Source organism: Falco biarmicus, chromosome 1 (assembly GCF_023638135.1).
Source record: "Falco biarmicus isolate bFalBia1 chromosome 1, bFalBia1.pri, whole genome shotgun sequence".
NCBI lineage: Eukaryota > Metazoa > Chordata > Aves > Falconiformes > Falconidae > Falco > Falco biarmicus.
Genome location: NC_079288.1, coordinates 29263776 through 29289296, shown reverse-complemented (window position 1 = coordinate 29289296; position 25521 = coordinate 29263776). Strand labels below are relative to the sequence as shown.

The window sequence follows — 25521 nt, the reverse complement described above, 5'->3', positions numbered from 1 at the left end:
CTGTTCCAATAGTGCCATTTATCTTTGATATTTAAGGGATAAACTTCTGGTTCACACATGGGCCTATTAAACCATCTATTAGGAGTCTTAGAGTTTGCTGAATGGATGCAGCCTAGAGCTTCAAAGATCAGTTCATAGAGCTAGAACTTCAGTCTATTTACTTTGGGCATCTTTAAGTTTCTTTTCTTCTAATTCCTGTTGGCAAAGATATTCAAAAAAGCAGTGAGCACTGACAGAAGAGTTATGTGCAGTGCTTTCTGCCTTGATCTGCTCAAACTAAACAAAACACATCACTTCAGGAAACTGAGCTGCTTTTCATAACCGCAAAGTCTGATGCATCTGCTACGAAGGAAGGAAGTGCAGACAGACTTACACAGTCCCTCATGAAATCCTATTGATCTCAGGGGACGTTATGAAGTGTACATCATAACTCTGTGGATGTCAGAGGCTGCCAAACCGTGTTCTTCAGACCACAAATATTTAATGGGAATATAATAAATTTTGTGGCTTATCTGTAGAGTCATTTTGCCTTTTGTTCTTAATTAAAAGTCTCATTATGGTGGCAGTGATAATGGTTTCTGCAAGAAATGTTCTGGGCTGATTGTAGCCCATTGATCCAAAGACTTGCTTCCCTAAAGCTTCTTGCGTTAAGTTCTTCCCTCACTTTAACCTCTCACCCTCAGTGCCAGTGATTTCTACGGGATTGGCGACACTTGCAAATCAAAACACAACAATGTTCCTTCTGTTTCTGCTCTGATGTTCATATAAATGAGTCTGAGATATTTATTGAGAGCACAGCATAGACAGTTATCACTCTTTTCTTTTTCTTCTTCTTCTCATGAAGTAACTTGGTGATTTTTGGGTTCACATAAATAATGATACAGAATCATCGAGTAGTTTAGATTGAAAGAGTCTTCTGGAGGGCATCTGTCACAAGCCCCTACAACATAGGACTCATAGCTGAGGTGATTCCAGTGTATTTTGCAGAGAACTGGACTGCCCTGGTAGAAGAACTTTGTAGTCTGTTTCATGCCTACTAATTAATTAACATATAATGAAAAGGTTGAACAGTGAACACTGTATAGTGAAGTGAATTTTGAAAGTTTTTCATTTTCTGGAGAGAGTCATAAGGTACGGCTTAGATCTACAAATGTTTCATTTTATGATATGATTTAGGTACTTGGAGGAAGTTATTGCAAGTAAATAGTCAAAGCAAAACATAGAAGAAAGTCTGTGAGATCTTCAAAAGTGCCAAGAGGCTGCAAGAGTTCTGCAGCACACGGGCATGTTGCTCAAAATCTGTTTAGATGGCTACTTTAATCCATTAGATGCCTAAACTGTTTTTTAATACTTCACTAGTTCCCTAGTTTTTTGTTGGTTTTTTTTTTTTTTTTTTACGCTGTCCTAACACAGGCAAGAGTCAGCAGTCTTCTTAATAAGAAGACAGCTATATCTAAATATCATTACAAATCTATTTGTTGTCAGTTTCCTTCACTTGATTGGGAAAAAAAAACTAGGCAGAAGTAACATCTAAAAGTTCCTACTCCTCACTAGATTATTATTATTAATTTTGAACTAGGACTATTTCATTGCATCTTCATCAATTTACAACAGTTATTGGCCACCGTAATCAAACAGCTCCTAAAGCAATTTGAAGTATTATACTCCTCTAAGACTGTATTTGTTTTGCAACATTTTCTTTATAAATAATATGCATTAGGTTGGAACATTATCCTCATTAGCCTAGAGAACTGTTGAAAAGCAGTAGTTATATGAAAGATTGAATTTCAGCATTTCAGGTCCTATTATGCTAGATAATTAAATGAGAACCTCTGCTAATTGTAGTGCATCAAAGACTGACAATGGCTAGGAAGAAATGGCATGTTCCATTCATTAAGCAAGGATAATATGCTTGTTATGACCAAATAATCCATCATGAACAGAGAATGATCCGAAAATTGTTTATCTGTATGCCACATTAATGAGTCTTGGCGCTTTCATATTGCTTTTGAGTACCAGATGCATTGGAAAAAATAGCAAGCCTACCTTCTGCTCCTGCTGTTCCCTCCAGCGCAGGCAGGAAGCCGCGGCTGATGCACGAGGGGGCACTAACTGCTCGCCCTGCAAAAGCAATCACTTGCCTTCGGCAAACGAGTGCTGCACTGGAAAAGTCCCCGTGCTTTGAAACCTTAGAACAAAACTCACAACTTCGATCTTAAATCCACCTTAAAAGATGTTTCTGTGACTCCTAGTTAGATGCTGTCACCCCAGTCGTGACTGTCTGAGAATACTGTATTAACATAACCATTCACATGTATAGTCACAACAGATCTGGTATTTTGGATACAACTCTAGAGTCTAACAATTGTTACCATGTGTTTAAAGTAATGGTTGGATTCAAGCTAAGTGTCAAGGGGTTCACCGGGATTAGCAATTTATCCTGGGCACAGCACTTTGAAGTAGCTATCCTTTTTCAGAATGCAACCTGCAACAGATGTGCCTTGAGTATTTCAAAGCCTTAACTTCAAGCAAATCAAAATATGCAGTAGTAAAGTGACAAACACCTTTGAAATGTATTGTATCTGACAGAACTTTTGTTTCTTAAGTTAGTAGGTACATATTAAGACAACTAATTCACATTGCAGAAAACATGCTAGAGTGATTCATGGTGTATGTATTTAAAGCTTATCCAGATATCTTGATTTATTTTACTTTATGTATACAAATATAAGAGAAGGAATAAGAGGGATCAGAAACACTTGGGGATGAATTGTTCCAAAGGTTATTCATGTATGTAAATGCTACAATATATACTCATGAAAAATGCTACATAAGACATGGGTGCTATTGCTTTAGATTTCTATTGCAATAGAACCTAGAGATCATAATTAGTCCATCAAGCTCTTTCCCAAGAGTATGTAGTCTCAGGTTATAATTCTTGGATAAAACAAAGAAAAAAAGAATAAACATTACAGATAAAAAAAAGTACTGCCAGGGATTTCAGTGTTTGCTATATGAAAACAAGTACTTAGTCTTGGCTTTGTTCAAATTCTGCTCACATTTGCTTTCCACAAATGATGAAGTTATATTTGCATTTTATGTCTCTGGAAGTCAATAGTCACAAATGTTACTGGTAATTTGTATATTTACTACAAGTATGGACACCTCTAAAATCTGACCACTATAATATAGTTACCACAGTTTTGGAATTAAAAAAATTTAAAACCCCCTTAGAATATATACCGGATTTGTGGATGCCTAGAAACATAGATGGGTTCAAAAACAACTGGGGAAATTCAGGGGAGAGAAATCCATCAAATACATTGATACAATCCTTGGCTCAAGGATTCTCTGAGCTTCAGGTCTTCAGAGCCTGGGAAAGGATTACCACTGCACACTTGCCTTCTCATACTCCTCCCAAGGCATCTGGTTCTGGCCACTGTCAGAAACAAGCTAGGTGAGCCTTTGGTCTGACTCAGTGCAGCTAGTATTATTATAGAGATTCTTAGCACATCGAGGGAAAAAGATCAGATTCTTTAAAAATTTCAGTTATTGAAAATTTTGGAAAAACTTTTGCATGCACATAGAGTATGTTTTTTATATAAGTACAGAAAATTCAATTTGCATCCAGCTAATGGCATGACTTTTATAAAGCTGATGTGTCAGATGAAGCCTTTGCAACCAGGAATTAAAATGTTGAAAAGATTCACAGATCCGTATATGCTTTTTATCAAATGCCCCATTTTGAATGATAGGTCCTTTACCTTGTAGTTGCTTTCCTGGACCTGTTTCAATGAAGCTTCTCATTGATAAATTTGGCAAAGGGAGGAGTAAGAGGAAAGATACTTCCCTTATTTTGCTAAAGTATCTGTGAACAGAAATAGACAATAAATACCTAAAACCATGGTAGCCACATGGCATTTTGTCTCCACTGTTAACAAAATTTACCTCATTTTGGTAGTAGTGTTGAATGGTAGGACGGAAGGCCACATATTTAATCTCTTCAATATCAGTGTTTTGAATATGTACTATTTTTTTATATTCTAAGCTGTATTTGGAGCAGTGATCTAAAAAACCCCCATGCCTTCAGACCTAAAACTGAAGGGTACGCACCCATGGCACCCCAAATTTTTGATCCATGCCACAGACAGATATTGTGTACCTTGCTTACAGTCATGAGTATAATAGCTAGGAAGGATCACGGTGATAACACTAGGTGAGCTGGTTCCTTTTGCAACTAATGGTATTTTGTGATCCTAAGTCCCTGTTAAAAACATTTGTCAACCACAAAGATGGCAACGCCAAGCACTATGGTAGAAAAAAATATTTCAGATGTACTGAATGTAAACCCATGCCATGCTGTCTGCATGCAACACAAATGAATAACCGTAAGAGATACAAGTTGTATCTCTATTTCAAGGATAAATGCTGACACTGAAGTATAATAAAACCACTTTAAATGGCAATACCCATAACTGCAAAACAAAGCACAGAAGACAGAAGAGAGATGATAATGTGCCAGGTACAAGGATGGGATAAAACCGAATGCTCAACATTTTCCACTCTATTCCTTTCTGCGACTTCAGATCTCTGGCAGAATTTGGGGTGCACCACTCTCCTTTTCTTTCTGTTGGGATCTTGTATACATGGAACAATACAGAATGCAGTTTCAGTATGGACACTTGCAGTGATCTGGGCACGATCACATTCTAAGGATTTAAAATTCTATACTTAAAGAAAATTAGTTGAGAAAATTATAATTCTAAATAATTACAAATGAGCAGGCAGAGAGGCATACATTAAATGAGAAAGCTATTGTTCACCTAGTCCTATTAATTTTAAGGAATGACAGAATACATATGTAGCTTTTTTCTTCTATGTGTCCATGCACTTGATGAAACTATTTGGTGTCACTATCCCATTATACATATAAGGACACCGAGGGATAGAGTAGGTGACTTGTTTAAGGTCGTGCTGAAAGACAGAGCCATTTGTATGATATAGTGCCAAGGATAACAGTACATGGTGAGCTAAAACATGGCAAGTTAAATGGGCCTTCGAGTAGCAGGCATAGTGCTAAATGATCACATCCAAAACCACTCACATGTATCAAGGACTATCTACGTTTTTGGCAAAATTACAGAGTAGTGGTCAAAGACTAGTTTTCATTAAGGAATTATTAAAATCAAGATTACAGGCTGCAATGTCTATTATACTCACTTATGTCATGAGCGCTAAACTGCTGGCAACATCCCCAATATCTGGTTTCTAAAGTTCTATCAGATTATTCCTTCTGACACACTCTTGATTCCAGTACAGTCTAGGGTTGGTTGACAGGTTGGGGTTTTTTTTGTGTTTTTTTTCTTTTGTTATTGAAAGTTTACATAGCACAAAATTGGGGGTGGGGATTGGGGTGTCCTTAAAAAACCCTCGCATTTTCACATTAGGCAAAAAATATGTACAATCTTGTACTTCAACTATTTTCCATTTTATGATGGATGTTATATGTCCCCATGCTCAGTATGAGACAACTTTATAGCTTTTTCATTCTCTAACAAAAAATAGCAATTTGGATAGATGTAAGCACCTATTGTAACACTCAATCATCTACACAATATGTTACTCCTCAAAGTATATGATCATGTTTTCACCTGAGAAATGCTGATGAGATATATTCGCTGTACAAAACTTCTGCATGGTTGCAATAGATGCACTGACAAAATACAAATTGTACAAAATACCTCAATGCCTGCATACAGGTTGGAGAGATCCGCTATCAGTTGCTATCTGCACACAGCAATCTGAGCTTTGATTTGATGGATTATTTTTTTCTTGCGTTCATTTTTTAGCATTGAGTCAGTGAATTGGCATGCGCCTTCAACATTGTGGTTGGCAAAATATAAAGAGGGGGTTATGAGAGACTTCAGTGCAGGTTGCATTTTCAGCCTAATGCACCCTGTATGGTACTTTCGAAAATTTTAGGAGGCTGACTGACCCTAAGAAGTCAGCTTTGGCTCACTGTCACTGTTTCTGAGCATGTTCCTTATTTCCTTACGTTCACTGCAGGGAATATGCTACACTTAAGACTGAAAATTTCAGTTTTGACTATTACAAGTCACAGGAGCCCATAAAGACTTAAAGCCCTGAGATTCCTTCAGAGAAACAAAGTCAGGTAACTACATTAAAAGTATCTGTTGATGAGATATTTACTACAAGTAGAAAACAAAAAAATTGTGACAGAATCTATGCAAAATCAAGTTAAATACTATTCAAAATGAAGTTCGTACTATTCATTTGCTACATTCAAGACAAATATTTTGACACATTGTTACTAGGATGTGCCAAGTCTAGGGCTAAGCTAGTGGTAAAAAGCACTGGAAACAAAAATACTTTACCAATTCTCCTTACTCACTCAAGTAACCCTTTGGCAAAGTAAGACCTGGCCTTGGGGATGAAATTTCCATAAACATTAGTGAAACCAGAATTGAACAGTCAGGATGAAATTCACATCCATTCATATTACATAGTTTCTGCAAACTAACCTTCTTAACTTCAGCTGGATAATTTGAGGAGCACTGTAATAATCAACACTAATAAAATGTCAGAATCTAACTTTAAACATACAAACCCCCTCTGGAGCAACAGAAAAATCACAAAAATGCAAACAGATTCAGGATTGCATCTAATTTAACATTTACAGAATGCCTTTGCTTGCAGGTTTAGAGACACAGTTTGGACTGTATCATAGGTAGGTAATAATATTTTCCATACTTTTTAATCTCAATGTTACAGTTTCCTTTTTCAGGACTCCTGATACACTCTCCCTTGCCTTCAGACACACCCCTTCTGTGGTTTTGTGCTTGGTGTTAATTGGGCTGTTACAAATCGTTCACAGCAACCCATATTCTCATTATACATGCATTAAGAAATAAACTAAGGTTCTTTGAATCTGAGTGTGATTTGTGTATTTAACTCCTTCGGTTTCCTTTCAAAATGCTAGCCTCAAAAACTCATCTTAGGCATAGCTTCTGTTGAAAATTCTGGTACTGAAATACTGTACCTACAACGATAAGAAATCAAATTTCAAAGGAATAAGACTAGCTGTAGCAAAATCTATTCTGTCCAGACTTCTTTACCATATTTATCACCTTGTTATCTGACTTCTACCTCTTATCCATGGAAATCTCTGCCAATGTGTTCTATGTGCAACTTCCAGAACTTTCTTCAGAGCATATTATGCAAATAACATATACGCTCCTGTTTGAATTTGATAAACAGGACAGATCCTACTTGTCAGTATTTCCAAATAATCTCATGTTCCATCTAATTTATATCAGACTGAAATTTTCTTCACAGTTCAAAGACAGCAAATGTTGGTAGTTTATGAATGATGGGATTGGTTTCTGGTCCCGTAGTAAAAGTTGCCTTGGAAAGAAATAGCTTTTGTCTTTGCTGTATCTGCTTTCTCTTATAAATCAGATTAATCATATACACACATTATACACAAATTAAAGTGCAGGACAAAAATGTTTGTTAGCTGCTGTGCTTTACTGTTGATTGCTGGATTCTTATATTTAAACTCTAACAAGTATTTGTAGTGTTTAGCAGAATTTACAATCAAGCAGAAAAAAATAAAGCTGTTCCACATTTTTGAATGAGTTTTTCAAAGAGAAATGCTTCTTTATATTCTTCTGAGAAAAAATTATGTTAAAGTTGATATGATATTCTATTTCTGCTTTTTCCACATTTGAATTACCTGGTAAACCATGACAGTACAAAACATACTTCTGCTCTCTGCAGTTTCTCATCAGAAATCTCTATGTTAAGGTAGTCTTTCCTGACTTGGCTTGGCTTATCAGACTGTGAATAATGTCTTGCATGAACAACAGGCTTTCAAGGATCAGCCAAAATGTGTTTTCCTGATTTTATTTAGGGTAATATCTAATGATAAACTTTGACACCTGTTTCAGTAACTGACCACAAATGGAGAGAACCTCACTGATTTTAGCTGCTTAGCCAGCCATAGCAGACTGACTGTATTTGCCTGAAGGATCAGAACCTAATTTCTCAGGATAAAAGCAACGGGTTGTAAAAGCAGTCATCATTTTAAGACGTTGCCCTGTCACAGAATGGGGGCGGTTTCCTGCTTAGGTGATTTCTGCACTCAGTACTTCTTACACTAAAATTCTTCCAATACTAAAATACTTCTTACTAAACTGCACCTTGCTTGCTGTATGCCACAGCTGCACCAAAGATTATTAAAAGTATGTTTACTGCTGGGCCACGAATATTCACAATTTTTGCCACAAGAAGGAGTAAGAGATGCCAGCTGAAATTATACAGGATAACCAGGTGAAAGCACCAAATTAAATGAATAGGACTAAAAATATGGGCTGTGCATTAGGTTTAGATGAAACTGAGGAAGTGTGCATACAAAAGGGGAAAAACAAGAGGGTGAGGAGGCGATAACGGGGCTGGAACTGGGTGAAATACAGGTGGGTCAAGTGGTTTTCTTCCATTTTAGGGTTTGCAGTGGGCTTCCCTCTCTCTGGAGGGAAGCACGTGCGCATAGTAAAGCTTCGTGTTTGGGTAAGGCTCTTTTCTTTTGGTTTTCTGTACTTAATAGATGTCGCTTTACAGCAGGACTTGAGAAAGCAGGAAGGCAGACGCGGGGCGGCGCGGCCGGCGGCGGCCCCTCAGGGCAGCGAGGACCCTCCCTGCCCTCCTTCCCGCGCCCGGGCTGCCCCTCTCCGGCCACCTCGGCTCGGCAAAACTCCCTCCTCCCGGGCAGCCCCGGCACTCTGAGCGGCCGCCTCACCTCAGCCGCCCTTCCTCCCGCCGCGGCGGGGCCGGGGGGGCTCAGCCGACCCCGGGCCGCGCTCCTCCGCCGGCACCGGGCAGCCCTCCCCTCAGCCGCTGCCCGCCGCTCTGCGCCCCCTCAGCGCCTCCCGCCCGCGCGGAGGGCGGCCGTAGGTAGGGATCCCCCCGCCCCCACCGCCAGCGCCAACGGCCGCCGGCTCGAGCTCAGCGGTCCCCCCCTCCCTCCCCCTCCCTCTCCCTCCCTCTCCGCCCTCTCCGCCCTCCTCTGAGGGAAAAGTGTGTGTGCGCGCTGCCGCCGCCGGCCCCGAGATAAAGGCACGGGAAGCGGAGCCGGCTGCAGCTGCAGCGGAGGGCGCTCGGGTGTAGCGGGGGAGCCAGCGGCCGGGGAGCGACGCAGCCCCGCCGGCTCCCGGGCCCTCCCCGCCCTTCGCTCGCCCGCTTGGAAAGTTTTGCCCGGGGAGCGCGGCGGTGCCGGGGCGCCCGTCAGGCTCAGCCCGCCATGGGCGCTGCCCCGCCGGGCCGCCCCCGCCGGCGCTAGGGCAGGGCGCGGAGGGGCCGGCGGGCGTGCGGGGCCGAGGGAAAGAGCCGGGGCCGGCATGGGCGGCAGCCCGCGGCGGGGCTGAGGGCGCTGCGGAGCGAGGTGTGCGTGCGGGGCCGGGCGATGGCGTGCCCGCAGCGGGCGGCGGGCGGGGAGAGCTAGCGGCGGCGGCGGAGCCCCCCGGAGCCGCGCCCGGGACGCGTCCCCGGCTCCTCGGCATGGCGGGGGCTGCCCGCGGCGGCGGGCCCCGCTGCCCGGCGGCCCGGCTGCTCCTGGGAGCGCTGCTCTGCGGAGGTAAGCGGGGCGGCACTTGTCGCCGGCGGGGCTGCGGGAGGGGGCAGTGGCGGGGCTGCGCCGGGGCGCGCAGCGGAGTCACCAGTTGATCGCGGACGGGCTGCGTCGGGCGGGTGGCAGCTGCTCGGCGGAGGCTCGAACTCCTTCCTAAGCCAGCGGCTTGTTTCCCACCGTAGCGGCGTGTGAACTAAATCGCTCCTTCCTCCCTCTTTCCCCCTTGCCTTTTCTTTTCCTTTAAATCCTGCCTCTGCTGCTGTACAATTTGCACCCCCCCACCCCTTTTTTTTCCTCCCGTTGATTTGAACGGTAGGAAACCTTGCCGGCTTTCATTTGGCTGAAATGAGAAACAGGGAAAGTTTCCCTTCTTCCAGTCTCAACGACGATGCTATTTACAAATGCATCTTAAGGGATCTTTTCTGTGGGTGAGGGGGTCCTAGCCCCAGCTTGGAGCAGGACATGGGGAGCGCTGGGAGCTGTAATGGGCACCAGGAGCACATGACAGTGCTCAGGAATAGCGTCCTTCAAATTGCGTTGGAGTCCTGCGATGGTAGCTCCAGGGACTGACTAGAAGCCCAGTTACCTGGACTGGACAGGGTGCTTATTATCTTGATTAAAGGGACGGCTGAGGAACAGGTTTGTCTTAGCAGAGAGGTCATTTGAACTATCTGCTGTTTTTTCTCATCACTGAACTTCTGTGATCACAGAGCCCCTCTGACAAAGGCAAATATTCTGTGAAGTGATTGAGGGATGCAGATCGTGCATGATCCAGAGAAGAATTTCTGTGCAGAATAGCAGGCGACTGCCGTGTATCGACACTTCTTGTTTTCTTGCTCAGACCATGATAGTTGGGGGTATTTTCTGAAAACATACCCTTCTCTCCCTTTGGAGGGGTGGAAACTTGTTACACTCTGCAGTTCCTGCTGTTGTTGCCATCCCTAGGGGGGGAAAAAAATAATCTGTCTTTTATCCTGTTGGTATTAGTGATGCTGTTTGTCATAAGAAGATTACTAACAAAAGACTCTTCATTGTTTAGTTTGGTCCGGTCCTGCCAGCCTCTCTCCCGGAGTAGTTGGTTGTAGAGGCAGCTGTGAGATATACAGAAGGATCTCAAGAGTGAAGCAGGGGCAGAAGCAGTAGTCATTCATAAAGGGACTTCTCCCACCCTGGTTGGTAGGGAAAACAAAGTACTTGGCAGAAAATTGCATGGCCTCTTAATGCTGGTCATTTTAATACACTACATTAAAATTAATGGACATCCTAGTGACTCAACGTGCTCTGAAAGTGCTAATGTGAAGAATCTAAAATACACTTTTCTGTTTTGATTGCTGCGTCCTGGAGGTGTGAATTATATTAGCCTTGCGTTCACCTTCAGAGACCGCTCGAGATTAAGACTTGTAAAGAGGGCTCTGGCATTTTTCTGGGGCAGCGTCTTTTCTGCCACACAGCTTTGACAGTCAAAAATGCATCTTCTCCAATAAGCGCTTGCATTAGGTTTAGTATATTGAGTGAGGCACTGATATATGGGCATTCTCTGTCTGAGAATAATAAGAGAAATATGTAGGATATGCTGCTGCTTAAGGGTGGGAAAAGTGCTACAGCAAGAGGTTATGAACAACCCAACCTTGTTAAGCCATTTCTCTCTGCTGGAACGTGGGTCAGTGTTGACTTGGCCATGCTGTAAAAAAAAGTCAGCGGTGGTGCCACAGCTAGCTGCTACTAGCAGCAGCTGCTGGGGGTGTCTGGGCTATGCTCTTTGAGAATAAAAGAGAAAATATAACTTTCCTTCAGGGAAGAAAAGCAGAGCTTCTGAGCAGGGAATTTGCCTCTCAGCATTGCTAGGCACAGTAAGATTTAGAAAAGAGCCGGTTAATTAAACTTATTAAATAAGGTGTTTGTATAGTTTCCTTGTGAGGCCCTAACAAGCATTTCATTTGCGCTCCCCTTGTGTATTTGCACTCTTTTTGTTGGCGTGTTAGGATAGTGATTGTTCTTGAGAGCTAAAGTCCAACTAAATGAAAGTCACTTTATAGCTTGCAAGCAAAAACGTTTGTAAATGTGCTGAGAAATTTACTATTATAGACAAGTTGTCATTTGCTATTTAAAGAGCTATATTTACTTCTCCGAACTCATTAACATCTCTTATCAGGCCTGAATTTCTAAGAAAATTCTCCTGAAATGTTGCCTTAGGCTTCACTGTGTGCCATTATGCTGTAGTTATTATCTGGCCAATAATGTTAATTCATTCAATCTCAAGAAAGAAGCTTGGCATTTAATTTAAGCCATGCCTCTAGTCAGACCAGGATGTATAAAAAGTCAGCATGCAAAAGTGCTCTTGCATTTAGGTACAAGCACATGTTTTACGTAGCAATTATTGGATGCCTGTTCCCTAGGTGGAGAGAATGTGTATGAAATCATATTTACATAAGTAAATCTCGAGTGTATATATGTTCCTTTCGGGAAATGACCTCTTTTCAGCAAAGTGCTAATGCATGTACTTAAGCCTCTTTATAGGCAATAGGAGGTATTCATGAGCTTGAAGTAAGGTGGGGTTTGTTGTTTTTTTAATTTTTATTAATTGTTTTCTTGAATCAGAGCATAAATGTGAACACAAGTGTACAGTTTTACTTTATTGTATAATGCATAGATAACTGGGAAACCTCGGTTTTGTAGTAGCTGTGAACTAGAACAAGAATCCTAGAAACTGGAAGCACAGAATCTAATGAAGTCCTAAAAGAGAGTTTAAGGATGCACAGGTAGAGGATTGATTTGTTTGCGTAAGAAATACATATGGGCAAGAAAGTACTGAAATGAGCAGATGTTAAAGGCGCATGGAGATACCAGAATTTTAGGTACTTAAGTGTTTGAAAACAAATGCAAACAGTTGTGCATCCATAGCTTGGTATAGTACCTGCTTTTGTTCTGCTCTTCTTTACGACACAATTGTGGTATAATTCCTTGGTTTAGTTATACTGGCGTGGAAACTGATGGAGTCTCTTTATTTTGATTATTGTTTCATTATAATTTTAAATTATTCAAGCAGTGAAATTTTTTTTATATCTTTGAAAGTTCAGCAGCACAGCATGCTCTAGTGTTATGGAAAACTTCCTAAATTTTCTTTTTTTTAAATTTCATCGCATTAGTGCTAGTGAAGAACACAGCAGGGACTTGCATTATGTTAAATTATAACTGTGTGGAGTTTAAGTGGCTAATTTCTCTTTCGGATATAACGCTTTCAAAATGGAGATAGTGCTATTAATATTCTAATTTACTTTGTTTTCATATTTGGTGATAAATCTTAAAGTTTATTAGACGCTGTACTTATAGAGTAAAATAGCCAGTAGCTGTATTATAAATGTCTGTTGAAGCACACTTCTAAATGTGACTGTATGATATATAATGTCATACCTGTAATTGCTTTTCTAATGCATAAATGTCTCCATTATATGGCTGTCCATAAATGGCTCTTGAATTGGGGAACTAAATATTTGTATGAAACGAAATAATAAACAGCACACCATTATGTTATCTTAAACGGCTAAATACTCGTGAGTATTGACAAACTGTTCATTGAGATGAAAGCATGGGGATTTTATTGAGAATGTGGGTTCTGTTCTGCGTTTTTCTTTTTAAACTACTGACGAAGCAGTAGTTCAGCACCACTGGAAAGGTGGCTTATAAGGAATGGCTAGAAATTCTATGAGTAACGGCAAACTTGCTAGAAGTGTTGGTATACAAACTTTCCTGCATAGAGTTTTCAAGGTAATGCCCATCTACAGTAAATCTGAGCTGTTGTCCGTAACTGTGGTTAAGGTCATGCCTACTTTAAGGCAGCTAGTCGAGAGACAAATAAATACATGGAAGTTGGAAATCTTCAGAGTATGATCACGTCATTGAAGAGGAGTCAGAGATTTGTTGTGCTGAATCCCAGGTTTCTCCAAGGCTTTGGTGTAAACCCTTTGATTTGCTCATGTGCTGCCACACTGAGATTTTGGCAGTAGTTCACATCTGGCAGGCTGCACTAGATGTGTCTTAGCTATTTTGAGAGAGACAAAAAGGATTTTACGATAAAAGATGTAAAAGTAAAATGGCGACAAGTTGGAGTACTGAAGTGTTTAAAGACAGTAATTGAAAGTCATTTAATACAGATGTTAAAAAGCTAAACTTAGGATGTAAGAGAAAGAGAATGCATATTGTGGGTGACTTAAAATAATACTTGTCCATCAGTTTGAAGGAGACATTTACTGTATGCTAGGTAGGTTTGATACCAAAGAGGAAAGTGGATTTAGTGAAAGGAAAGCTGTGTAGCAGGAATCAGACCTAGCCTCTACTGTCAGGAATAATTCTGTCTTGCTGTCTGGATCAGTCATTTCCTCCTTTCTCTCCCTGTCTCTTATCTACTGATTGCCATTTTGATGGTGAAAGACTTGATGCTGGTTTGTCCAGTGGGACCTTTTTATTTGCTTACAGTCTAAACACTACGGTGATACAAATACAGGTAGTATGTTGTGATGCTGTAGGGCGTGAATTTAAGGTGTTTGGCTGAAATTTGAGTGTTCTGTCCTTCATAGTGATAAGCAATAACTTTCTGGCCAGAAAACTTGCTTTTGTCTAGTTCAGACTCTTGTCCTGACTTGCTCTTACAGGCCTGAGTCCTTTAGATTTTATTCAGTCTTCCTTACAGACGCAGTACCCTGGCAAAACAGTTTCACAGTGTTCAGCTCTTCAAGCAGTTGTACTGTTTTGTGTTCTGTGGACTGGCTCAGGCTCTAGTGACAGATGTGACCCCTTTGAAACAGGGACGGACAAATGGTGCATTGAAAGTTCATAGCTTCTGCAGTCTCCTCACTTAGAGGTATCTGGTAAAAGCCTGCGGATGCATCTAGCTTTGGTAATAATTTCAGTCCACTAGTGCCTGTGTCTGTTCTAGTTAGATAAAGAGAGAGTATTTTCATTTGCTATTTGTTCACAGTTTTGGGGGTCAATACACAGCCTCAGGTCACCATTTTTCTTTTCAACTATATCTAGTGAAATGGCCCAGTGAGTCGACTCTTCTATTTTATTTGCTATTCTAAAGCATGTTAATCTGTTGAGCTTGAATTCCATAAACAAAGTGTCATCCCCATCACTAAAATTACAGGCATCTTCGCAGCACCGGTCAATGAGGCAAACTTTTCTTTCGGGAAGTACATTTTGACTAAGTGGTTCTTTGCCACCACGCTTAAGAAATGTGCTAATGTCTTACTATTGCATCACTGACATCTTGGGTGAGTAACTTTGTGCTTGGAGACAACCTTTTCTGGCACTTCTTTTGCTTGAATAACACATGTCATACTAATAGTAGTTCCACTGTCATTATCAAAAGCATTTTCTTGCAACTGTACAGTTCTAGTAGCTTGACAGATTTAAAGAGCTAGACAAGTCTCCTTAAGTAGATACTTCTTTTATTATATACTGCAGTAAGTATTCAGTCTGATTTTGCCATCCACTAGTGTTACAAGTGTCGTGTAAGATCAAACGCCTTTTTGGTGGTTGTTCCTTCTCATGTAATGTTTTTCATTTTCTTCTACAGTTGTTATAAAGTTTCTATAGTTTTGTAGCAGGATGCTGTGAAATTTTAAAATTTTTTTAGCATAAACACATTCATGTCTGTTGCTACCAGAATTTCTGCATTTGATGCTTTTAGTTGTATGTTCTTCTTTAAGATCAGGAAACACAAACCTGCTGCAAGGGGAGACTGTGAGTGAATTGCCCTTTTCAATACTATGAAGCAAACACTAAGCCCCACAACAGTGGCTAGGAATTTGACATTTGTATGAAAACTTCGAAGTTAAATAAGAATGTAAAAGGGGGGAAGCTTGCTTAATAATGAAAAGAGACTTTGAATAAAGTTTATGCTTTCGATGGAAGAAAAGATTTACTGATCTCCTGAGCACATCTAAAAGTCAGTTTCTCTGTGCATGAAGAGGAAATCTTAAGTAAACAAAAGGTGAGCTGATATCCCATGATACTGATGCAATAGAGGGGTTGCACCACTAGATTCTGCTCATTAACTCCAACATGCAGTCACCGAGTATAGATGTTGAAATATATCCACCAATACATCTAATGTTGTATTACTCCTGTAATTGCTATATTTTTCTGCTTGATAAGTTCTCAACTGAGCAGTTAGTTTGAAAATATTTTTGAAACTGATATAATTTACAAAACAATTTATGTGGAAATTTGTGCTTAAATCTAAAACTTAGATAATTTAGTATTTAACTATTTCACATAAAATTATCATTTTGACTTTTACTAGATGTATTCAAATAAACTGATTATAGTGTAGATATTGTATAGAGCAAATCATTAATATTTGTCTATAATACTGCTCTGATATTACAAAAATGAACCAGCTCTTTGTAACTGCTATGAAAAGATTTATCATTCCAAATGACTTTTGAAAAGCATTTTAACTTTATGTAACAATTTAATTTTGTTTTCTTCTGACTGAGAATGAAAGTAAATTTCAAAATGTTAGTTTCTGTCCTTGTGAAATTCCATTTTCCAACCAGTTGTATTGCCTGAGGGTGCAGTTCCTTACCAGCTTGAGCCAATGTAAATTGATGCTGCCAGGTTTCTGCCCTCTCCCAAACTGAACAACCCTTTTTCTGTGCCAACTCCAGCATGCCTCTAATTCCTCTGTAAGCTGCTTCAGGGAGATAAAGCATATAAAATATTCTTTCTTTTTTTTTTTTTAATAAAGGATAAGTTTGTATCACCTTGGGATCAATTTACTGCTTGTATAAGCAGAAAAGAGGATGGGCCTAATGGGGGAGGGTACAGCTTAGACAAGTGCAGTACTGCAGCCTAGCACTTGCAGTGGTATGGCTTTAATTTGTTTGTGGGACGCTCTAGTAAAAATTAAAAAGAGAGAGATTGTTACGGGAGTTGCTTACATTGTATGTCCAATGCAGGATATTAAACACTGAGAGGTTAGAGAATATGAGGGGCACTTGGTAAATGATGCAGCTTTGATTTCTGTATTGGGTATTTTTTCTCATTTTGCTGATTCTGTATCATTTTGAACAAATAAAGTGAGGCTTACATTAATGCATCACCATTTCCTCATGCAGGTAAAAATGTACTTTTTGATGCTTACGATTAAACTATCTTCATTAACTCAAACCAAACCAAATACATACCACCACCCCACCCCACCTCCAACATAAAAAAGCCCAACCTCCCAACTTTCTTGCACTATTACTACAAACAGGAGTGGTAACACTTCTTCATATTAGAATTGCCATTAAAAGAGTTTGGTGTTAGTTTCTTATAAATTTTTCAACCGTTAACTGTTTCAGCTAAAATATTCCATGCCAAGCATCTGCCTCAGATTGAATACATTTTTTTATTTTCCAGAACTTCAGCCAAGAGTTCAGTGGTTTACAAGAAGAGAGTTGGGGGAGGGATGGTGGGATGGGGGTGGGGGGCTGCGGTTTTCCTTTTGTTTAAAAATAGTTGCTGACCTGTTTTTAGGAAGCACTGATACCCCGATGAAACTTGCCAGGAGGAGACTTGTGAGATTGCTGAGGAAAGAGTCCACGGTTGATTTGATGGGATGTCAACGCAGCAACATTTGAAAGAATGAATTTGCTTATGACAAGGAAAAATTTGATGTGTCCTTACAGCTAAATTCTATGAAAATTGCTATGTGCTGGGCATATGCCATGTCAGGGTGAGCTCTGCTTCCCTTGTGGATGTCTGACCTGGGCAAAGTGTAAGAGCTGTGGGCAGGGGCAGTGTCCATCCTTGTGCTTTCTATGCTCCATCCTCTTTCCTAGCTGCGGGGGAGATCTCTGGAAGAGGAAACTGCGTAATTGGAATAAAGAAAAGACAAAGCTGGAGCTTAAGGTGGGAAATGAAATGGGCAAAAGGAGAATGGTGCAGGACAGTGTGGTCTGGACACTGGCAAGGACAGGGATGGGTGGGAGGGGGAGTCAGGCTTTCTGGGTAAGGAGGAAGAAGACTAATCGGGGGAAGAGTGACTATAGAAGGTGGTGTGGTGGAAAAAGTGAGGATGGGGGTTTATAGGAAGGCAAGAACCTTGGGAGAGAAACTTTGAAGGAAGATCAAGGTTGTGTAAGGGAACATCTCGGAAAGCCAGGGCTAGAGCTGGAGTGACAAAATGAGCAGAAGTATGTTGGGGAGCATATATGAATTTCAGTCATGTTGATGGAAAAAAGGATTCAGGCTGGAACAATATGGATATAGAAGTACATAGCTGGAGGGTACAGTTTGGTTTTTTTTTTTTGTCAGAGCCTGGGATGCAGAATGCATTCCTGTAGTAGTGATGTGTTGCATATGGAGAAGGAACAGAGTTGGACAGGTGGGGCACAAGCCTGTTGTAATGGCTCCTGCTCCAGTGCCTGTTGTAACCAGGTAGAACCTTCCTGTTGCCATCTGTGGGTATGGAGTCAGGGCCAACTGTTTTCTGATTCTATTTATTTATTTATTTATTTTCTTCACCTGTGTTAGGTTTCACTGGCTCAACTGACCTGTGGCCTGTGTTTACTGCGCTATTACAGCGTGTTTCTTCCATACACTCATGTTCAGTGTTTGCTTGCTTGGTGGTGTGTATATGCTGGTCAAGATAGTAATTACGCTTTATCCATCTTTATTCTTTCAAACATGATTCATTTTTGCACTACTGATGTGCTGTTTTTATCTTTTTAATTTCATGCCTCTGTAGAAGGAGCCAGAATGTTTGTTTTTCCTCGGTAGAATCAAATGACCTATCACTCTGCTGGCATGGAATAAACAGTAGTAAATATAATAAATAACTACTGTGGAGAAGGTAATATAGTATTGACTTCGCAGTACCTGTTCTGATCAGCGAAAATTAACATCAGGGAAGAGGGAGATTGAATTTGTCCACCTGTAGTGAGGGTGGACACCTGCTTGTGAATAGCATTAGCCTGAAAACCCATGAGGGTTTCAGTCTTGTACCAGATTTATGTAAAAACTTGCAGGGCAACAATTTGTATTACACTTCTTTCATGCTTCCTAGTAAATTTACATTGTCATTCCTCATGTTCCTGCATTTTAAATGATGAGTTTAATTTAGAATTTCTTTCTTGTCTGCTTTGCTCTTCTGGTGGGTATTCTGAAACCTGATCATGTGTTTTACAGCTTCAGGTTTTCAGTATTGAACTGTTTAGATGCAAAAGTTGTTTCTCTTTGTAGTTGTAGTTTGGGATTTGGACCCGAGTCATACAGTATATGGATAGCACAATTAGAGAAGGCCCCACATTTTCTGGAGACAGTGTCTTGGCTATAAAATCCTTGTTCAGTGAATTTCTAGGTGACGTGCTTTGGCACTGATAGCCAAAGGGAGCTGCACATGCCTCATGTAAGTGTAAAGCCTATGCCTTTTGGAAAAACTGATGTGACATTACATGAGTTTGTGATTATTCTTGACTGGGTCTCTTTGTGCTGGTATGTCTTTGTTGTATATCTTCGAATCTTAAGTCTTTTAGCTTACTATTAAAAATAATAAATTGTGTTTTATTTGTCAGGGTGAATAATTGTTACATTTTCCATCTTTTATGGGTACTCAAGATGACAGTCTTTTATGAGAGATGCTGTTGAGCTCATACTGTTTAAAATGCCTTTGTGCTTCTGTTGTTCACAATCATCCCATTGACAATTTCAGAAGGAAATCTATTAAAAGAATTCAGAAATAGGGAACTCTCTTTCCATGTATTTGTTTAGCATGCCTTCGTGTCATTCCAGCTCAGTGAGAAAAGGGATTTTTTTTAATGGGAAAAGCAAGAAATTGTAAGTAGGGTTTCCTGTTGTCTTTAATTTGCCAGCTGTATGTGCAGATGTGAATGCTTAGGTAACCTCTCAGATTTAATTTGTTCATATGTAAAATGGGAATGACTATAGCACTTGATTATCTTTTTTTATCATAATGCAGGTAGAAAAAAGTATTTTCTTCTTTGGGGTAAAACTGCAAGTTCTTTTTACAATAATATCTGCAACTCATTAGATAGTAATGTGAATTACTGTTTCATTTTTACCCAGGGAAAAAACACTCTGATACAAGATCAGTTTCACATGATGGTACTCAGCAATTCACTGCAGGTGCTCATTAGTCATATTTTCATATTGATTCCATAAGCTAATGTGTTGTGCTTTGAAAAGTCAGCAAACTAGTAGAAGGAATTTTTCCAATTGTGTGTGACATAATGGAATTAGTATATTCTCTTTTTTCCTTTGGAATGTCACGAGCAGTCTGGAGATGAAAGAAGGGTGCTGACTGGTCTTGAAAGACAAATGCTGGTCTGGAAACACCTATAGTGCCGTCTATCTGGAAGGTCTTACTTTATAATATTATACACTTATTCAAAGAACCATAGATGCATGGTGTTGCTTTGGCTGTTTCATTAATTAAAGTTGGATACTGCTGTATTTCAGGCTCAAAGCTTTGCAAGTCCTCAAAGCTTCAGGCTTCCATTGAACTTTAGTCTTGGTTTTGAAAATTAATTTAGAACTAAATTAGCTATAGTGATGAAACTGTGGCACTTTAATAGGAATCATCAGATGACATTTAAACACGTTCATGTAATGCAGTAGTGTCAGAACAGGTTTGAGGTAAAAATCATGCCTTTAGGCAGTACTGTTCAGGAAAGTCATAAAACGCAAATGGTTTATTTGAAGATTACTTATATTGATTAGTTCTTGTTTTATTTGGGGAGAGGAAAAGGATCCACTTCTGTCAGTAGCACAGATATGTAAAGTTGAGTTAATCTACAGTGCTGAGTGCCTGTAAAATTATGGATCCTGATCTAGACCCTGAAATAGATCTCTCAGCTCTGTATGTTGAATCAAACTAACAGTGGCCCAAACCCACTTAAACATTAGGAATGTTCTGACCATTTTTGTACTTTGTGGCTCCTGTATCTACTGTCTTCATTTATCATTTAATAAGAGTATGTCAAATTGAAGCCTTGGGTTGCCATATTTACTAGTTTCTCTTGACTTTGTAGTTCATTATGACTTGGACTCTTCTGAAATTAAAGATTAGATTTCAGTGTTGGAACCTATACATGAATAACTGCCAAGACTCTGGCATAAGCTGTTAGCTGATCAAGTTCTAGCTTTTTTGTAATAAAACAAATTCTGCTCCATGGGCACTCTGTCATGCCCTGTGTATGGCAAGTGAAATCCTGGTTCTACTTATTTCAGTAGGAGTCTTCCCATTCATCCAGATTTCAACCTACATATATATTGCTCTGTGTATGTGTGTATATATATATATCTAACAATTCATGGTCCATTGGTAAAATGTTTTCAGCCTGCCATGCAATTTCCCTTCCTATGAAGGGAAACCGATTTGAAGATGGCATTCGGAGTGCTATTTGCAGGCAAATAATTGTTTTGTGTGAATTCTTCTTTACAGCATTTACATATTCCTTTGCTGGAAGAGGGGAGCTAGTTCAGGATGTAAGATACAATTTGGCACTGCTAGACCTTGTCAGAGCTGAAGTGATTTTGGAAATGTGTCTCTCTCCTGCTAATTAGTCTATGTTTATAAAGTCATAGCTGCAGTTCAAATAGTTCTATTTCAGCATCCTTTATGGGAAGATGTTTAAAACAATTCATGGACTGAGATGTGTACAAATAATTTAAAGCACATTTAATGCAGATTATTTGGCTGTTACAGGTAGAGGCATTTAAAATTTATTTATCATTGGTTACTTATTTCTTTAGGGGTAAAAACTAACATAGTATGTAACCAGAGTTTTCAGTCATTCTGCCCTGTGTCTTGCAGTAGCCCTGCACAGTTTCCAGAGGCAGAGGGGGAAGCTCGGATGTTTTAGTGGAAGACTTGTCCAAAGTTTTATCAGCATAGCAGTGGTTCCTATCATCTATGGGTTTATCAAATAATAGTTTGTGTAGTGGTTTCTGTTTTCCTCTAGTGCCGAGTGCTCCTGAATGTTAGTATTCTTTCCATGTGAAACCGCTGAGTGATAGGGAAGTTGGGAGGGGGTATGGAAAGGACAATATTTTCGTTAGTAGACTACAGAGTTTGGATGGTTTAATTCTGACTGGTGTTTGGGGCTAAAAACTCATTTAATTTTGGAGTGTCAATATCATTGCTGCAGTTATTGTTCCTGGTGATCTAGTTAATGGTCTTTGGTGTTCAGGAGGGTGATTCATCTGACCAAACCTAGGTGTCTGCCTCAGCGTGAGGTGCTTTGCTCTCTGGGTTTCAACTGAAAGTGTTGTCTATATCTTTGACCATGGTGGGAACAACAGCTTACCTATACGTAGATGTTGATACTATAGTATTGCAGGTAAAGATGAGATTAATTTAACCCATATATGCTTATTTTTCAAAGAGTGCATGGGCCTGTAGCTAAAGTGGCCAGCACTTTATGGAAATCCATCCCATTTGCACAGATTCATACTCTTAAGTATGTAAGATCCTAAATTACTGTGTGTTCCTATGATCACAGACAAGTAAGAAATGCTTTCAGAGGGTAATGCAGATTGATGTGATGTTTTGACTCCAAAAGGGCCATTTATTCTTCCATCATCAAAGTCTTGGACAAGTAAGGTCCATATATAGATGCCTCAGTTATGTGGGATGAATCTGGGTGTATGTGAGTGAAGTTGGATGCACACAAAAACATCCCCAAAACTTGAAAAATAGTGGAGCATATCAGTTACTGTTTCTGTGCATTAAATGCTAAGAGACATAGCTGGAAAGCTCCCTTTTCTATTACCTGTGCTCTTATTTTTGGTTATCCAAAGCTGTTACTCTGATGTATGCCTTCCAACCTCTTTCAAAGTGAGTTGTGGGTTGTTAGCCTACAGTTTTGTTAGTTTCTGATCATCTTTGAAGAAATATACTTGGGCTTATATTGAAATTTAAATTCTGTACTAACCTGGCACAAAAGTAAATGGCACTCTACGTGAGTACAGGGTGAATATGACACACACCCCACCCCCCATACGTTGTAATTTTGAATTTGTCTCACCACATTTCAGGTTTTAGCTCCTCTTAACTGAAAATGAAATCAAACAGTGTGAGCTTTGGGAAACTGTTTTGAAGAAACAGAAAATGCAAACCACATGGTATACTCATAATGTGAAGACTTAAGAGAAGAACTCTTTATTCATTGGAAAAACAAACTCCAGTGGGTTTACTAAGCAGCATTTCAAAGCAGTTTGAGATGAAAGGTCTGTCATCTAATTCATTGCATATGTGATATTTCCTAATGGATCAGTGTTACATTGAAAAAGAAGTAGGGGAAGTACAGTAAAAATGAGGGGATTTTTTGGTCTGAATTGGCAGTTAAAAAATTGTGATAAAACTATTTTTTTAATTAAAAAGTGGCAGATACCTGTATATCAGAAAATCACATCTAGATTAAATGTTCAACACTTTTCACTATAATACCCTTTTAAAATGGGATTTTTCTCAAGCTGTAACAGTTTTAGCTGAAGTTTTCCATGCTGCATATTTTCAGACTGATTTGGAAAAGTTTCTCTGAAGTGGTTTAGTTGTTTCTGAGAACAAAACCAGCTAGAAATCCTGAGTTCTAGCCAGCTAGAATCATTTCCATGAGCAGCACTGGCTGGGTTAAATCCTGTGATTTTTCACTGTTAGAGGCAAAGATAGATGATGTTTTCCTTCATCATCACTTCAGAAAGAAAGATTATGTATGAATGCTAGCATTCATTTTTACTAAGTAAGATTCATGACTGCAGATAACTCCTGCAAACATGTCCCTGCATTAAAAAGGCCCATAAAAAAGGGGATAAAAATATTTTTGAAGCCATATAGCTTTTGGTCTAATTCCATGAAAAATCTATTTAAAGTTACCAGACTTCTAAGTCTGAAAATTGGGTTTAGTCTGTTCTTAATGCAGAATTGAGAGGGTGGCAGCCGCATTATTCTGAGAATCTTGGCTTTATGGAGCACGCTGCATCTCAGAAAGCAGAGCTGCATACGGATTTGCTTGGGTATGTTCCTCTTTAACTGTCATAAGCCATCATGGGCCCAGTTTCCACGGCAAAAGTTGTGGAGCTACACAGACTGCCTCCTTCCTCTATTCTGTTTCACGCAGAAAAGGAGGAGGAAGCAATCTCAGGGCATGACAAGGGTTAAGGAACAGGTGGTTATCTACGGGACTGCTGTCTCATTTTGTACACAGGATGGATAGCTTCCTGGGAAAAAATCCCAGTTTTTGTACTGAAGGAGGTTATTGTCTGTGGACTTCTGCTTCATTTGTTACAGAAGCTGGAAGGTGTGTAGATGTAACAGGCTCAGCATGGGTTTAACTTCTGAATCTATACAGAGAGGACCTTTGGCATTTTTTGAGTATAAACAGCCTCTGTGGCTGTCACTGTTTTTGATATCCAGCATTGGTGACAGCATCCTAGAGCATATTTTTAATAGCCTTTCAAAGACCACAAGATTGTCCTCATGAGGCAAATGCAAACTACAGAAGTAAGATAGGCAGAGGATATCTGGTTTAGTCTAAGCATCTTATGTTGCCTCTCCAAAACTTCTTGGCATTCAGGATTCAATTTTCTGAATCCCTTCTTTATCTTTATTTGCTTTAGCCAAAGATGCTGAATAAGTTTGCAGGTTAGCTTGTATCTCGTGGAAGAAGAAAAGATTCTAGGAAGATAAAAAGGAGTTTAGTAACACTCTGGGAAATTATATTCTGTTCTTGTTCCTGCCACAGAGTGCTGTGCTTAAAAAACAAAAAAAGCATAGATTTTTGTTATGCTTTCTTTTTTTTATAGCTGTCCCTAACATAAGTAAGAGATTTGCTCAGAATATAAACTAATATTGTATTCTTCAGAAAATCAGGCCACAGGTTTTCTAAATTAGGCATCTGTATTAGCAGATGCCTCTGAGAGTAGCTACTAATTTTGCTGTGTTGCAGTTCTCCCCTTCAAAAATACAGAAAATTCTGTTCCAGTAAAGTGTTGGGTAAGTAAATGTACTTCTGAAGTGTTCTGTATAGTACCATGATAAGCTGCATAAAAAGTTTATCAGAATTTTAATAATTTAGTGCAACACTCGGATATTTGTGTCTTGAATTAACACATAGAGTTATACATAATGATAAAGAAATGGTGAGCAGCTGTCCATTCTGTCAGCCTTAGGCAGAAGTTCTCTGGAAGAAATAATATGTCATTAAAGGCTGTATCTTAATGCATATGTATGTGGGGATGAATTAAGTTTAAGTCTGGATTTCCTTATTACTTTTTTAGTGCTTTCCTTGGCAAACTTAACATTCTTTTTTGTGAAGGAACCTTCTGGCTCATTGTAGGCTATTCCTGCTGCTTTTAATATCCTTTGAGATTGATTCATGAAGTGCCAACATCTTGAGCTGTGGAAAAAGAGTAAGAATCCTAAAGAAAGACCCTGGATACATGGGAATAGATTTGAACTCAGACTTTTTCTGTGCCACTTTGATCTGAAAGAGTCATCTTGTGATTCAACGAACCTTTACTGTTAATTAAGGACATTAATTCAATCAGTTCCATTTTGATTAAAAACTGATAGCATTAGCAAAGTGTATAAAGACAGCATCTGGATCAGGTTTATTGTAATGATGTTTTAGAAAAGTAAAAGAGATTTTTCAGGTCACTTTTGAACATATCTGTATGTGATAACTACTTAGAGAAAAAAAATCTCCATGGGTAGATGAGCTCAAGAACATTTTTATATTAGTAACATTCAAGTGATTAATGTCCTGATGTAGGATAGGCCAATGTGTGTTTCTATTTTACTAGGTGGCAGCTCATCGTAGGAGAATGAAGTTGTGAGGAAACAGAAAGAAAATGGAAGTGAAGAG

The 25521-nt window shown here is 39.6% G+C and overlaps 1 protein-coding gene across 1 annotated transcript in view; it reads left to right on the top strand.

The window, feature by feature from the left end:
• Nucleotides 1-9121: 9121 nt before the first annotated feature.
• The window catches only part of TMEM132C (transmembrane protein 132C), a 221652-nt gene continuing 205252 nt past the window's right edge, over nucleotides 9122-25521 (top strand). Inside the window, exon 1 of the mRNA XM_056325440.1 lies at nucleotides 9122-9652. Within this exon, the coding sequence (XP_056181415.1) occupies nucleotides 9577-9652 (76 nt within the window). The 5' untranslated portion in view covers nucleotides 9122-9576. The remainder of the gene's footprint in view (nucleotides 9653-25521) is intronic.